The sequence below is a fragment of the Rhizophagus irregularis genome, chromosome 32 (assembly GCF_026210795.1).
Source record: "Rhizophagus irregularis chromosome 32, complete sequence".
Lineage (NCBI taxonomy): Eukaryota > Fungi > Glomeromycota > Glomeromycetes > Glomerales > Glomeraceae > Rhizophagus > Rhizophagus irregularis.
In genome coordinates this window covers 491,942-505,558 of record NC_089460.1, presented here as the reverse complement: position 1 = coordinate 505,558, position 13,617 = coordinate 491,942, and the positions used below count along the sequence as shown (strand labels likewise).

Here is a 13,617-nt window from a genome sequence, read left to right as displayed (position 1 = left end):
AAATCATTCTGTTTCACAAGCCTGCCATATGATCGGCCACATTGCATTATAGGTGCAACAATTAGTACCTTAGTCATGACGAAAAAAAAGTGGCAGACACGTGACTTTTAGTCCGCATTATGGCGTTATACACTAACATGTGAAAATAAATAGTGACGGATAAGGAGTGATGAATAAAATTTTATATACTTGAAAAAAACTAAATCCCTAAGATAAATATAAAAAGTGGAAACACAGTGGGTATGACGGTTCACGGTTGTGATGAATAAAATGCAGTCACGTGTCTGCCACTTTTTTTCGCTATGACTAGGGTTTTATGCAACAATCGTCTAATTATTGCGCCTCCCTAACTGTGAAAATTCTTCTTATTTATCACCTGATGTTTCTTATATAGGCTAGACTGGTTCAGATAAAAAATGTTAGATTTATAGTCCTGATATTTTATTACACGTGACCCATTTCTCATATACGTTCAATAAAATAATAATACTTTATTTATGAAATAAAAAATATTGGCGGAAGCCGGAAGGGTCCTAAAAGGACCAAGCTGACCTACAATACATAAAAATTGCGATTGTATTGCTATTACATGATGCGAATAAAAATACTATTTTTTAACGAGAACATCTCCTAAACCTATTTTTGCTTCTCAAACACCTGTTACCAAAGGCAATAACAGTTAGATTTCAGCTATAACATTATGCAAAATGAATAGTCCCTCTTCGAACCCCTCTGGGCTCTGGCTTGGCAAAATTAATTACTCACCCAGCCTCTTTATATAATCCTCAAGTTCTAATGCTTGTCTTAATGTTATTCCGTATTCTTTAAAATTCCATCTGGTTAGCTTGAAAAATGAACTACCGGTGATTTCTTTCTTCTCAAGCTTTGTAAAAAAATCATTGTCAAGTTCTAAACCTTCTGATTTGGAATCCTTCCGCAAATACTTGATAAGTCTTTCTGTTTCATATTTTTTAATCTTGTCAGCTTAAGTGAATTTGGAAGACATCTTGCTTAATTTAATAAAACAAACCCTATAGTAAGAAAAAAACTCGCTTCCATACATACTATACATAACTTCTGGCATATACTGTACATACCTTATTTTTTGCATTATATTAAAAATAAGACTATTTCTATTTATTGGCTAATTTTTTCAATTTTATTAATTTAATTAATCAATAAAAATTTGACTTTATTAAATTACACTACATAATGTTTTGATACAAAGGTGTTATAATACATAAGAAAAGAACAAAAAAAAATGCAATAAGGAAGAATAAAGTGAAAGATCAAGGGAGAATAAAGGGAAAAAAAGATTATAAATTAAAAAGATGGAAATAAACTAAAAGGAAAGTGATGAGAAAAACAAAAGGCAATGAAAAATGATGACAAAAAACAAAATGCAACGAAAGGTGATAATGAAAAATAAAATATATCAAAAATTAGTTATTAAGAACCAAATATAATGAAAAGTGATGATGAAAAATAAAATATAACGAAAGATGATGATAAAAAGTGAAATACAACAAAAGGTGATGATAAAAAATGAAATATAACAAAAAATGATAATAAAAAGCAAAATACAACGAAAGGTGATGATGAAAAGCAAAATAAAACGAAAGGTAATGACGAAAAATAAAATGCAACAAAAATTAGTTATTAAAAATGAAATATAACAAAAAGTGATGATGAAAAATGCGAAAATTGATGATGAAAAGTGAAATACAATGAAAAGTGATGATGAAAAGCGAAATGTAACGAAATTTGATGATAAAAAATGAAAGATGACGAAAAAGAGATAGATAAACAATAAAGGATAAAGGGAAATGAAAATGAATAAAGAAAAGTAATAAAATAAATGAAAAGGGATAAAGGAAATAACAGGTAAATAAAAAGAAACGAAAATGAAAATAAACAAAAAAAAAATAAAAATAATGAAACAAAGGGACATGAAAATAAATAAAAGGAAAAAATAAGTGAAAAAATAAAGGAAGAATTAAAATATCCACCCATAAAAAAAGAAAAAAAAGAACTGGTTAATATTGTCTTAAAGCAATCAGCAAATAAATCTAAAATAACTGAATGAAAAAGACTTACTTTGAATTTCTGCTGAAATGAAAACTGAAAACAGTTACGCCTAAAAAAGAAAAGAACAAGTTACAAAAGAAAGGAAAATAGAAGTGAAAAAAAAAGAAAAAAAAGAAAAAACGACCTTATTTTATTTGAATCCCAAAGCTAAATTACAAAAAATTTCGCATTTAAATTCTGATTATTTAAAATAGTAATTTTTATATTATTATTTTTCAATAAATAAAAAGGTTCAAATAATTTTTTTTATTATTCGATTAATTAATAATTAATAAAGTGTGATTATAAAAAATTATAAATGAAAATGCCTGTTGATTGGAATTACAGCCATAAATGTAACAGGATTCCTTTGACCTACTATAAATTTACTAGGTATAAATCGGCTATAAATATGATGAATTGGTATAATACTATCCCTGCCAATTTCATAAAACTTATTTTTCCAAAGCTCTATATTACAAATATTAATATCATTTCAATCTGACAATAAAACCTTTTTTGATAGTTAGGTGCTGGTAAATACCATTTAACAAAGGCTAATTTATGGAGTTGTTTACCACTTGGAAGATTGACTTCATATTCAAGGTAATACTGCACTTGTCCAGGAAACACATCAGCTACATTATTATCTTGAACAAATTTTACAAGAATAAATGAATTTTTATAAAAATGAGGCGTATTTGCTGATCCAAAAATTTCAGTACTAATTCAAATACGTCCATACTGATTAATGATTGGCCGAACAACAATTGGACGTCTGAATTATTGTAATCTGCTTTCTATTGAATCAGCTATAGTAACAAATTCTAAATCATATACATTATTGTAATAATCTACCAAAAGGTTATATATATCATTTGGCAGAATCACATCATGTTTTCTTGGTGTCATCATCTCTCTAGGAAACTGTTCACTACCAGTTATTGTATCTTTAACTTCAAGGCTATAAATTAATCTAAATCAGTACAATTCATCACATTCAAAATTATCATATGCTGATAAACTTCCTGTTGTTGGTCGGGATTTTACCAATTTTAATCCTTCAACTAATTTTAAATTATTTAATTGATTGGATATTAGGTCATCCAACCGCCAATTTTGCATAATAATCCTCAATAATTCTGGTTCAATTTGGCGGTGAGAATTTGGAAATGATCCTTAATAATAAAATGAAATTAGTATATATTTAATCAATATGATCCCATCTAGTTCTTAATTATTTACCTAATAGTCCATTTCATTCGTTCAAATGAATAACACCAAAATGAATATAAAGAACCATAGTTCCAACAGTATTCTGAAATGTGAAGAGACAGATGAATATTTGGTGTAATCATTTCTGGTCCATAAATGTTTTCAATTAACTGAGCAACCTTTAATAATCAGTTACTATGTGCTTCAGTTAATTTGTTTTCATCAATAATGCATGATACCAGCAAGTAACATGCCCTAACAAAATTAGCCAAAATCTTCTGATCAGGATTGTCTAATAAATCTCATATCAATAGAGTCGTATAAATTAATATAAATGACCTCCATTGATCGGCTGTAAATCCAGAGAATCCCTCTCCAGTTGATATTTTAGAAGGAATTCTTCCTAAATCAGCTGGGATTTTAATTTGTTTTGCATGAGATTCCATTATTTCTAGATGAGATTTAGTAAGTTTCCCACCATCAATCCATATTTTTTTAACGATCCAATAGGCAATTTCCAGAAATAAGCAATGCATCGAATTTATGATCAGATGCCTGATTGGATTATGATAGGGTAATCTAAGCATTTCAGACCACCTTACATGGGTAGCCCTGACGTGCTATTTCCTATCTTCTTTAGTTAGTTTATGTTTCTAGAATATGGCATTATGCCGATGCTCTTCTGGATCTCGCATTTTAAACCAATTGGATATATCTTCAAATCCACCAAAATTTGCCCTTTCTCCATTTTTACTACTTGCACATTTAAAGTTGCTTGCCGAAACCTGTTGGCCTAATGCCGAAAGGTGAAACCTTTTATATAGTGCCAAAACGCCAAATGCCAAAACTGCGAAACCTGTCAAAATTGTGAAACTGCTGAAACATGCCAAAACCTTTATAATAGGTTTTTCTGTAGTTTTGGCATAGTTGATCATAAGATTTGCATATAGTTACGCCAAGTTACACCAATTAATAATATAATTTAGATGATCAAATAATTTACAGATAAAAAATTAAACTTCAATATTTTACCGTCGTCTTAGTTCTTTCCCTATAAAAAATATTTTTGCTAAAATATACTTAAAATAAACTTAAAATTTTATTTTATACTTAAAATATACTGAAATAGGCAAAAATTAAATATCATTTAAGTATAATTTAAGTATATAATAATTGGTATGCAAAAGATTCTAAAATAAGAAGAAAAACATGATATTTAGATTATATGGTGGGAATTAAATTAAATAGTGAGTGGTAGTTAGATTATATGATAGTAAAATAATGAATAGCAGAAAAAGTTAAAGGGATAGCTAGAATATAAAATAGATATCCAATACACAAAAATAAATAGATTATATGATGATATTTAGATTATATTATTTGGTATTCAAATTATATTATTTAGATTATATAGTGGTAGTTATATTATAGAGTGGTATTTAGATTATATAGTGGTATTTAAATTATATAGTGGTATTTAGATTATATAGTGATATTTAGATTATATAGTGATATTTAGATTATATGGTGATATTATAATCTAGGGTAAGTGGAATACGCTATAATATAATATTATATTATATGGTAGTATTTGGTACCGCCAATATAATATAATTTAAATTATATTAAATATTTGAAGTAAAGTATTCAACACTTCCACCATATAATATAATATTATATTATATCAAGTAAGTATTCCACTACATTAATTTAATTAAAAAATAATATTTTGCAACATTTTTTTAATAATTTAATGTAAAAATGTTGCAAAACATTATTTTTACATTAAATTAAAAAAATAATTTAAAGAAAAATGTTGCAAAACATTATTTTTACATTAAATTAAAAAAATAATTTAAAGAAAAATGTTATGAAAACATTTTTTTATGATAAAATTCAAGCTAACTTAAGTTAGCTTGAACTTAGCTTAGCTTAAACCAGGATTTTTATGGTTCAACTTGGCTTAAACTGAGCTGAATTAAGATTTTTTGTAATTTAGTTTATTTCAGGCTTAACTTGATGCAGATCTTCAAATTGAGTTAAACCAGACTATAGCTCACTTAAGCTGACTCATGTAAAGAACTAGTAAAACTTAATTTTATATATTAAAATTATGAGAATTTTTTTTTTTACAATAAATTCAATTTTTAAATTAAAGCTTTTTATTTTTATCTGCGATTTTCCAAAAAAAAAATAAATTATAAAATATTACTAGCTATTTGATATTATATTTATTATAGTTTAATACTTTAGTAGTTTAATATTTTTTTTAAAAATTAAAATATAATTTCCTATCATACTAAATGTCATAAACTCATGATCTTTATACTAGTAATTAGCTAAGTTTATAAATGACTGGAAATCTTATTTTTTAGCTTTATATAGATAGCTAAAAAATTACTAATTTTAGTTTAAAATAGTTAAATTTAAATAGGTAATATTTAATAAGTAAATACTAATATATTATATTATATTATAATTACTTATCAAAATAATTTAAAATTTTATGCTTTAAAATTTTTTTTTTATGAAATCTAAAATTTCTTTTGCAAATTTTGATATACTTTTAATTTGATTATAGTTTTTATAGGATTTATTGATTTAATAATACTTTTAAGAAACTATCTAAAGGGTTTTTTGTTTTTTAAAAAAATAATTTTAATTTACTAATCAGAATTTTATTATATTATTAATTAAATAATCAATAAAATTTTGTTAAAATAGTATATGCAAAATTTGCTTTTTTTTAGAAAATTTTTATATCTCTTTTATTATATTTTAATTAAATATAACATATCGGCTGATTGGAAAAATCAAGCCAATTAATATTTAAGCTCAGTTGATGGGTTCATTATATAACTGATGGGTTACTTATTGTCATTTAGCATATAAAATTATGGGAGGCTTTTCTGATCAGCCGATATGATATATTGCTTTTGATTTACTATTAAATAAGTTATTTATGCAATAATTATAATAAATTTTTTATTAATATTGATAATTATATTTTACTAGAAATAACTGATTACTATAACAATTAATTTGTTTTTCTCAATTATTTATATTATTTGTTCTTATTTGAAGTTAAATCCTAGCCTTTAATTTTTTAATTTTTGTTATTTGATATGATGTATCCTAATTTGATAATTTGATTGGTATTAATCGATTTACTGCGCCATAACATCTAAAGTGACAACTAACTATCATAGGTATATAAGCTAACTAAACATAACCTAAATTCATATGTGTCATAATTTAAATAGCATACATTTATATTCGTAATTTTAAAACCAATATTAAGCATGTTATTTTCATAGTTTTCTTGGAAGAAAAAAGGCAATATCTTTAATATACCGTATACCGTATATATATATATTTCTATTATTCAAATCTTTTTAGTAGTATACAAAAAAAAGTTGATTCTGATGTCCGTCATCAAATTTCAAGTGAATGATCCGATTTCATTATGTTGTACGCTTCGATCGCAATTAATTGACAACTTCTTTTAATATGTTCATCATCTTTATAGAAAGATTTACTAATAAATACTGCGGGATTCTGAACATCAATGCTAAAAAATTGCATTGTCCTAGTACACGCAAGTCTATATACATCAAATGTACTAGGTTTCTTTTCTTTCTTTTTGGTTTTACCTTTAGCGACGAAGTCATGAGGTACTACGGGAAGAGGTAAATTGTGAATTTGGATCATAGCGAGATAATTTTTTTTTGATTTTTTTTTGTTTTCTTCGAATTTTATTTTATGATTCAGGAAAAATTGCAACATTTAAATAGAATTTTACAGGCGCGACCAATTAATTTATAAACATTTAACTTTCAATCAAAATTTATTAACATTACTAATATTTTAATTATTTGTATCCCCCTCAAAAAATTAAATTAAAAAATTGATTTATAATTTATAAGTCAATTTGGTTTATTGAGAATGTGAATGTATTTAATAACATTATTTCCAATTTAAACAATTTACCACAAGATAATTTAAGATCAAATAAATATGGCGCGACATTCTCATAAGTCATTTGTTTTGAAACTACGTTTTAATTGGTGAAACGTTGTTTGTTATTTCTTTGTTAAATATATTTATTGCATTATGATATCTCTTTGAAGTAAATACAGTAAATACCTCAACAATGTAAAATGAGAAAAAAGCGTGTAACAATAATTTCGAATCTCATTTTGGTTTGCAGATCTTGGTTTAATTTTAATTCTATGAAATTAATGTCGGTTCAGCACTAATGAACAAGCAAAGGTTTACATCGTCAAAATATTTTCAAAAAAAATAATTTTTTATTTTTGTTAAATTAGTTAAAATAATCGAAATAAGCAAATTTCTTTTTTAATTCAGTATTTTATATTATTTTAATACCGCAAAAATTTTTGGCGCAGCCTATTTATTATAAAAAAAGAAAGATTAGAAGACAAAATTTGAAGTTTTTAAATAAACGAAGGTCATTGAACTTACGCAATGGTCTACACAATGCATAAAATGTAAAAATTCTTCGGCGCCTATTTTATTTAATTGAATAAAATATAAAGTATATAAAGTGAATTTATCATTATTATTTAGTGAATAAGTAAAAATAAATAAAACTTACAATTTTCGCCAGTTCCGCTTTCTTCAACACGACGAGTGCATTCTTCAAGGTGATGTTTTAAGGGTTTGCAAGCAGAAGTTTCACCACATTCTAATTGAATTTAAGTAATTAACTTGGTTGAATTTTTTCATTTATTTTTCATTTTAAATTTTGAATTACCTTCTACAATCTTTGGTTTTGGATCTTCGGGTTCTTCGGGTGTTTCCTCAGTATTCTCAGGTTCTTCAACTGGAGCTTCAGCATGAACAATAGGAATAATACTAGTTTCTTTTGTAGTTGTGCTGGAATTTTTTTGAGACATAATTTTTTGTAAGAATCTAAATCGAAATTAGATCGGGGAAAAAAAAATGACGTTTTCTGTTATATATGTATACACACATACCATGTGAAAAATCTGCGGGAAAATCTGTTAATTTTGTAACTTTATAATTTTCATTACCAATTTCTACTTCTCCCATGAATGAAAAAAATTATCTTAATACACCAAACTTAACACCAAGAGATTATGATGGACCAGCGTCATATTCAGGAATAAATTTTACACAATTTCAAAGCATTACGCAAAATATTTTTTCAACAAACGATAAACCACGAACAAGTAGTTTAGACTCAAATAGTGGAACGAACAATACTTCAAAGAGACTTGTTTGTAATTTTTTAAAGCAACATTCTTCTTATGATGTATTACCTGTTAGTTATAGAGTAATTGTTTTGGATACAAGTTTACTTGTTAAAAAAGCTCTTGCTGCTTTAATGCAAAATGGTATTTCTAGTTTGTTTCTTTCTTTTTTGTTGATAACACTAAAAATGGACTTGTTCTAAGTTTCATTTTCTTTATAATGAATAAAAAATAAAATAGTTATTTTCAATTGATACCATAAAAATGAAATTTTTTAATAATTAGGAGTCGTATCGGCACCGTTATGGGATTCAACAAATCAAAAATTTGCTGGAATGTTAACTGTATCAGATTTTATAAATTTAATACAATATTATAAACATTCTTCTTATTCCGCTGCTATGGAAGAAATTGAACAATTTCAAATTCAACAATTAAGAGGTAACTGTAATTATAATAATAATAATAAAAAAAATAACGCGTGAAATTTAATGAAATTTATGATAAAATTTTATTAATTAGATGTTGAAAGTCGCGTCGGGGCACCACCACCACAACTATTGTCAATACATCCTCTCAAATCATTATATGAAGCATGTAAATTATTAGTAGAAGCACGTGCACACCGATTACCATTAGTTGATGTAGATTCTGAAACCGGTCAAGAAATGATTGTATCCGTATTAACTCAATACAGAATATTGAAATTTATTGCAATGAATGTAAGTTTTAAGTTTGTTTTATAAGTTACCATATGATACATGACATTCACGCGTTTTTTATGATTATATTTTTATATTTTAGTGTATAGATATTAAAACGTTAAAAAAACCACTATCGGAGATTAAGATTGGTGTTTATGAAAATATTGCTACTGCACGAATGTCTACACCTGTTATTGAAATTGTAAATCTTCTTGTTGAACGTCGAATATCATCAGTTCCTATAATTGACGAAGATGGTAATCAAAATAAAATTTTTAAAATTTTATTTAATTTTTAACTAATGCATTTGATTTTTTTATTAGATAAGGTATTAAATGTATATGATTCAGTTGATGTAATGGTAAATAATTAAATAAATTATTTTACGTAAATGTTCTTACTATATCTGACTTGGTTTAATGTTTTAATTAATAGACTTTGATCCGAACTGGGTCATACCGTGAGATGGATCTTCCAGTTGTCAAAGCATTATTACGTCGATCCGAGGTATCTTTAAATTTAAACTTTAATTTCTTCTTCTTTTCTTAATTATTTATGTTACCATTTTTTATAGGATTTTCCTGGAGTTCATACTTGTACATTAAGTGATACACTTCACTCAATATTCGATTTAATTAAAAAAGCTCAAGTACATCGTTTGATAGTTGTAGATTCTGAAAACAGATTACAAGGAATTGTTTCTTTATCTGATATTATGCGCTATTTAGTAACTTGATAATTATTTTTTGAACTTATACGATATTAACAAACAATATATTTATTTATTTTAGCTTATTACTGTAATTTTACTTATTTCTTTTTTCCACATTCAAAATCAATTGTGTTGAAAGTAATTTATGAAAAATTATTTGAAGTAAAAAATTTATCGTGGAATACTTTCGTAAATACCAATTTGATCAGGCTAAAGATTTTTATTTCTATTTCATATCAAAAACGAAAAAAATAAATGGCTCGAAACAAAAAAAAATTAAGTGATTCATCCTTATTTTTTTTTTGACTTTTAATTGAAAGTAAAACAAGTTAACTAGTATGTAAGAAATAATACATATATGTGTATATATATATATATATATATATAATTTTTTTTTTGTTAAAAGGTGTTTGAAAATAATAAAAACTGATAATATATAAAAATGTATTATCTGTGTTATGTATGATTGAATAGTTCATTATTTGCAAAGGTAAATATAAATAATAATCAAAAAAATAAGGTCAATAAAAATTAATAACTTGGTGAAACTATAAAATTAAAAAAAAAACATTGCAAACTTATTTAATAAAAAAAAGATTTGGCTTAACTATAACATATATGCTATTTATCGAAAGCGTTTCTTTTGTGAATGAGGAATATATATTATATTGCAAAAGAGAAAAAAGAGAAAGAAATAAAAGGATTAACAAATAGGGAGAAAATTTTGCTCATAAGACTCAATAATTAAATTCTTATCATTGATTCTACATAACTTATTTTTTTCTCAATAAGTTTACCTTTTAATTACTATTATAAGCACTTCCACCTGATGGTCCTACCGAAGGCGGATGGCCGCCAGGAACCGTGTGTGGGGAAGTTGGTGTCGCCATTCCCGGAGCGCCAGGAGCTCCTGTGCCGGCGGCTTGAGTACCATAACCGTAATAATATTGTCCGTATGCATCATAAGTTCCATTATTGTAATATTGCTCCCAACCGGCAGTGGCATGTTGACCTGCAGCTACTGCTGCAGCAGTTGCTCCATCAATAGATGCTAGAGATTGTGGTGGAGCAGACATACCAGGTGGAAGATCATAACCAGTTTCTGGTGTTGCATAATGATGAGCTGCGTGATTGCCATAATACCCATATGGACTATAATTGTAAGCTGTACCTGGCACGTTATAAGTATGATAGGTAGCAGCAGTTGACTGTTCCGGAGCTCTATCTTTTCCCCAGGAGCACTAAATTATGAAACTGGATTAATTTTATGTATTAATTATGAATTAAATACTCTTGTTTTAACATTAATGTTACCTTAATGATTCTACCGTTGATATTTGTATTTTGGAGATTTACAATTGCACTGGCCGCGTTTTCGTGTGTATCTAGTCTAAAATATAGATATAAAGTTATTTAAAGTGAAACTTTCAAAAGATATTAACATATAAAAAAAAGCAATAGCCTACTTTACGAATGCGAAGCCACGATCTGCTTGCATGCGAACCTCAATAATATATCCGAATTGCTGGAAATATGGCATCAAATGTTCCTCTAAAGTAAAGCGAAAAAAAAATTAGATCAATTTAAATTCATAATAAACCAAATAATTTGCTTAAAAACTTACGTGTAGTAGAAGGCGTTAAATTACCAACGTATACTGTACTATTGTAGTGAGGAGTTTGCGCAACAACGATTTCGTACGATAATTGTGGCGCTTGCGTAGAGTTTCCTGCTAATTCGTACGAATGCTCCAATATTAACAATTGACAAAAATATTAATTAACAAAATTACGATATGCTACCTTGTCGTTCTGATGTTGTACTCCCAGGACCCGGTTGACCTTTTTGGTTGGCCCAGTTGCATCGGATTGCACGACTTCCAAGCCATTCGCCTGTATGAAAAAGGTACAATAAGATTAATACTTGCCTTCTGATATAAACTAAATAAATTACGAGATATCCCCACACACCATTCATTGTTGCGATAGCTTGTTCAGCGTCCTATAAAATAGGATAAAATTATAAGTATTTAAATTTATGCATAAAAAAGAAATTTCATTTAAATTCGCAATCATTTTCGTCAAAAAGTATCTTAACCGCTACAATCGACAATCCATTAACGGTGGTCATCTCCAAGACTTACGGTTTTATCACGGAAAGCTACAAATCCATATCCTCGGGATTTGCCGGAGTTAACGTCCCACATGACACGAGCATCTCTGAGAAAAAGCGTCACAAGTTTTACATAAATATTATTATAAAATAATTAGGATTTGATGTAATTTTAATTACTTACGACATGCTTCCAAATGCACTAAAAGCTTTGGCAAGCACTTCATCGTTAACTTCAGGACTCAAATCACCAACAAAGATGTGGTAATGATCTTAGTTTATTATAAATAATAAAGCGCGAATAATAAAAAAAAATGAAATAATAAAGAGAAAAATAAAAAGAAAATGAAGGAAAAACAAACGGGTTCAGCAACGTAACACGATTAGCACTCAATAGGAAATAAATAGTGATAATACTTACTTGATGTATCTTCTTTATGACCTTGTTGTCCTTGGAAAGCCCAATTCACTTTGATTTCCTAATAAAATTTAAACAAAGTGGAAAATCATGAGAAGTAAGTTTAATTGAATATAGGCAAAAGAATAAAATTAAATTCAAATACCATGTTGTATATTTTTCGACCGTTAAGAGTCGAAAGAGCCTGTTCAGCAGAACGATGGTCATTAAATTCAACAAATCCGTAGTTTAAACCTCCATGTTGATACTGACGATAAAAGAAAACGAAAAAATTAAAATTTTTTTGTCAGTTATCATAATTCAATGGAAATGTTTAAATAAGCAAGGCGTCCACATTTCTAAATTTTAAGATTAAGAGATCAGCATACGAGCCAACTCGGTACTCTGTCTTGTATTTTACACTCTGTCGCCCCACACAAAAACTAAAGCTGCAAAAAAGTACATATATAACTTTGATCAAAACGTTAGGTAGATATTTAACAAAGAGAAAAAGAAAAAAGAAAAAAGAATAAAAAAAATATAATATAATATTTAAAATGTAATAGAATAAAATAGATAATGAAAAAAAAAACTAGAGGAAGAGGAGAATTGAAGTAATAGTAATAATAAAAAAAAGAAACAATTAAAGAAAGAAATACAAATATTAAGGGAAGATAAAGGAAATCCAACCTTTGAGCTGCGTCAAATGCGCAACTCGAGTGTCCAGCTCAGGTCAGCCATTAGGTTATTCCAATTAAGAACTTGCTTCAAAAGCCCTCGTTTCAAGAAAAAAGCAATTTTGCCAATCTGATCAAGATTAAGCTTCAGCAAAAACCCCCTCTATCCTTATATTCGTACTGGCCTGTCGTGATGATAAGTCAACTCACATTTTTATCAGGAATAATTTTCGTATTGTTTACTGATCCTGCTACGCCAAAGATCTCATGAAGCATGTTATCAGTTACCCTCGGATCAAGGTTACCCACGTAGAGACTTTTGCATCCTTCATCAGTGGTGCCCATGTTTGTTATATTCATACCGTTCTTATCAAATTTTATTTATAACTTAAAGGCAAACGTTAAAAAAGATCTCTGGGTCGTAAGCAAGAATTTATGAAATAAAAAAACTAACGTTATCCAATTTAAAAAATTATGTTTCAAAAAAAAAAAAATT

General features: G+C 27.2%; 4 protein-coding genes across 4 annotated transcripts; 1 reads left to right on the top strand and 3 right to left on the bottom strand.

Moving 5' to 3' along the window:
• Positions 1–6,224: 6,224 nt before the first annotated feature.
• On the bottom strand, positions 6,225–7,032 carry OCT59_022905 (uncharacterized protein). Its single transcript, XM_066150435.1, has one exon. The coding sequence runs from the start codon at positions 6,991–6,993 to the stop codon at positions 6,718–6,720; it is 276 nt and encodes a 91-aa protein (XP_066006470.1). The 5' UTR covers positions 6,994–7,032; the 3' UTR covers positions 6,225–6,717.
• A 523-nt stretch (positions 7,033–7,555) lies between these two features.
• OCT59_022904 (uncharacterized protein) lies at positions 7,556–8,239 on the bottom strand. The gene is made up of 4 exons (XM_025321612.2): positions 8,060–8,239; positions 7,901–7,990; positions 7,768–7,811; positions 7,556–7,692 (listed from the first exon to the last, which is right to left on the bottom strand). Exons 1-4 carry the CDS (start codon positions 8,199–8,201, stop codon positions 7,660–7,662), a joined length of 309 nt encoding a protein of 102 aa, XP_025168406.2. The 5' UTR covers positions 8,202–8,239; the 3' UTR covers positions 7,556–7,659.
• A 117-nt stretch (positions 8,240–8,356) lies between these two features.
• Positions 8,357–9,959, top strand: OCT59_022903 (uncharacterized protein; the record flags this gene model as incomplete). The annotated part of the gene is made up of 7 exons (XM_025321613.2): positions 8,357–8,663; positions 8,805–8,960; positions 9,042–9,241; positions 9,324–9,480; positions 9,547–9,584; positions 9,659–9,730; positions 9,798–9,959. 7 exons carry the CDS (start codon positions 8,357–8,359, stop codon positions 9,957–9,959), a joined length of 1,092 nt encoding a protein of 363 aa, XP_025168407.1.
• Positions 9,960–10,211: 252 nt separating this feature from the next.
• OCT59_022902 (uncharacterized protein) lies at positions 10,212–13,601 on the bottom strand. Its single transcript, XM_066150434.1, has 13 exons — positions 13,332–13,601; positions 12,611–12,712; positions 12,469–12,526; positions 12,232–12,319; positions 12,079–12,154; positions 11,906–11,936; positions 11,738–11,827; positions 11,560–11,664; positions 11,402–11,486; positions 11,250–11,325; positions 10,733–11,176; positions 10,544–10,575; positions 10,212–10,386 (listed from the first exon to the last, which is right to left on the bottom strand). Exons 1-11 carry the CDS (start codon positions 13,479–13,481, stop codon positions 10,736–10,738), a joined length of 1,302 nt encoding a protein of 433 aa, XP_066006469.1. The 5' UTR covers positions 13,482–13,601; the 3' UTR covers positions 10,212–10,386; positions 10,544–10,575; positions 10,733–10,735.
• Positions 13,602–13,617: the final 16 nt, after the last annotated feature.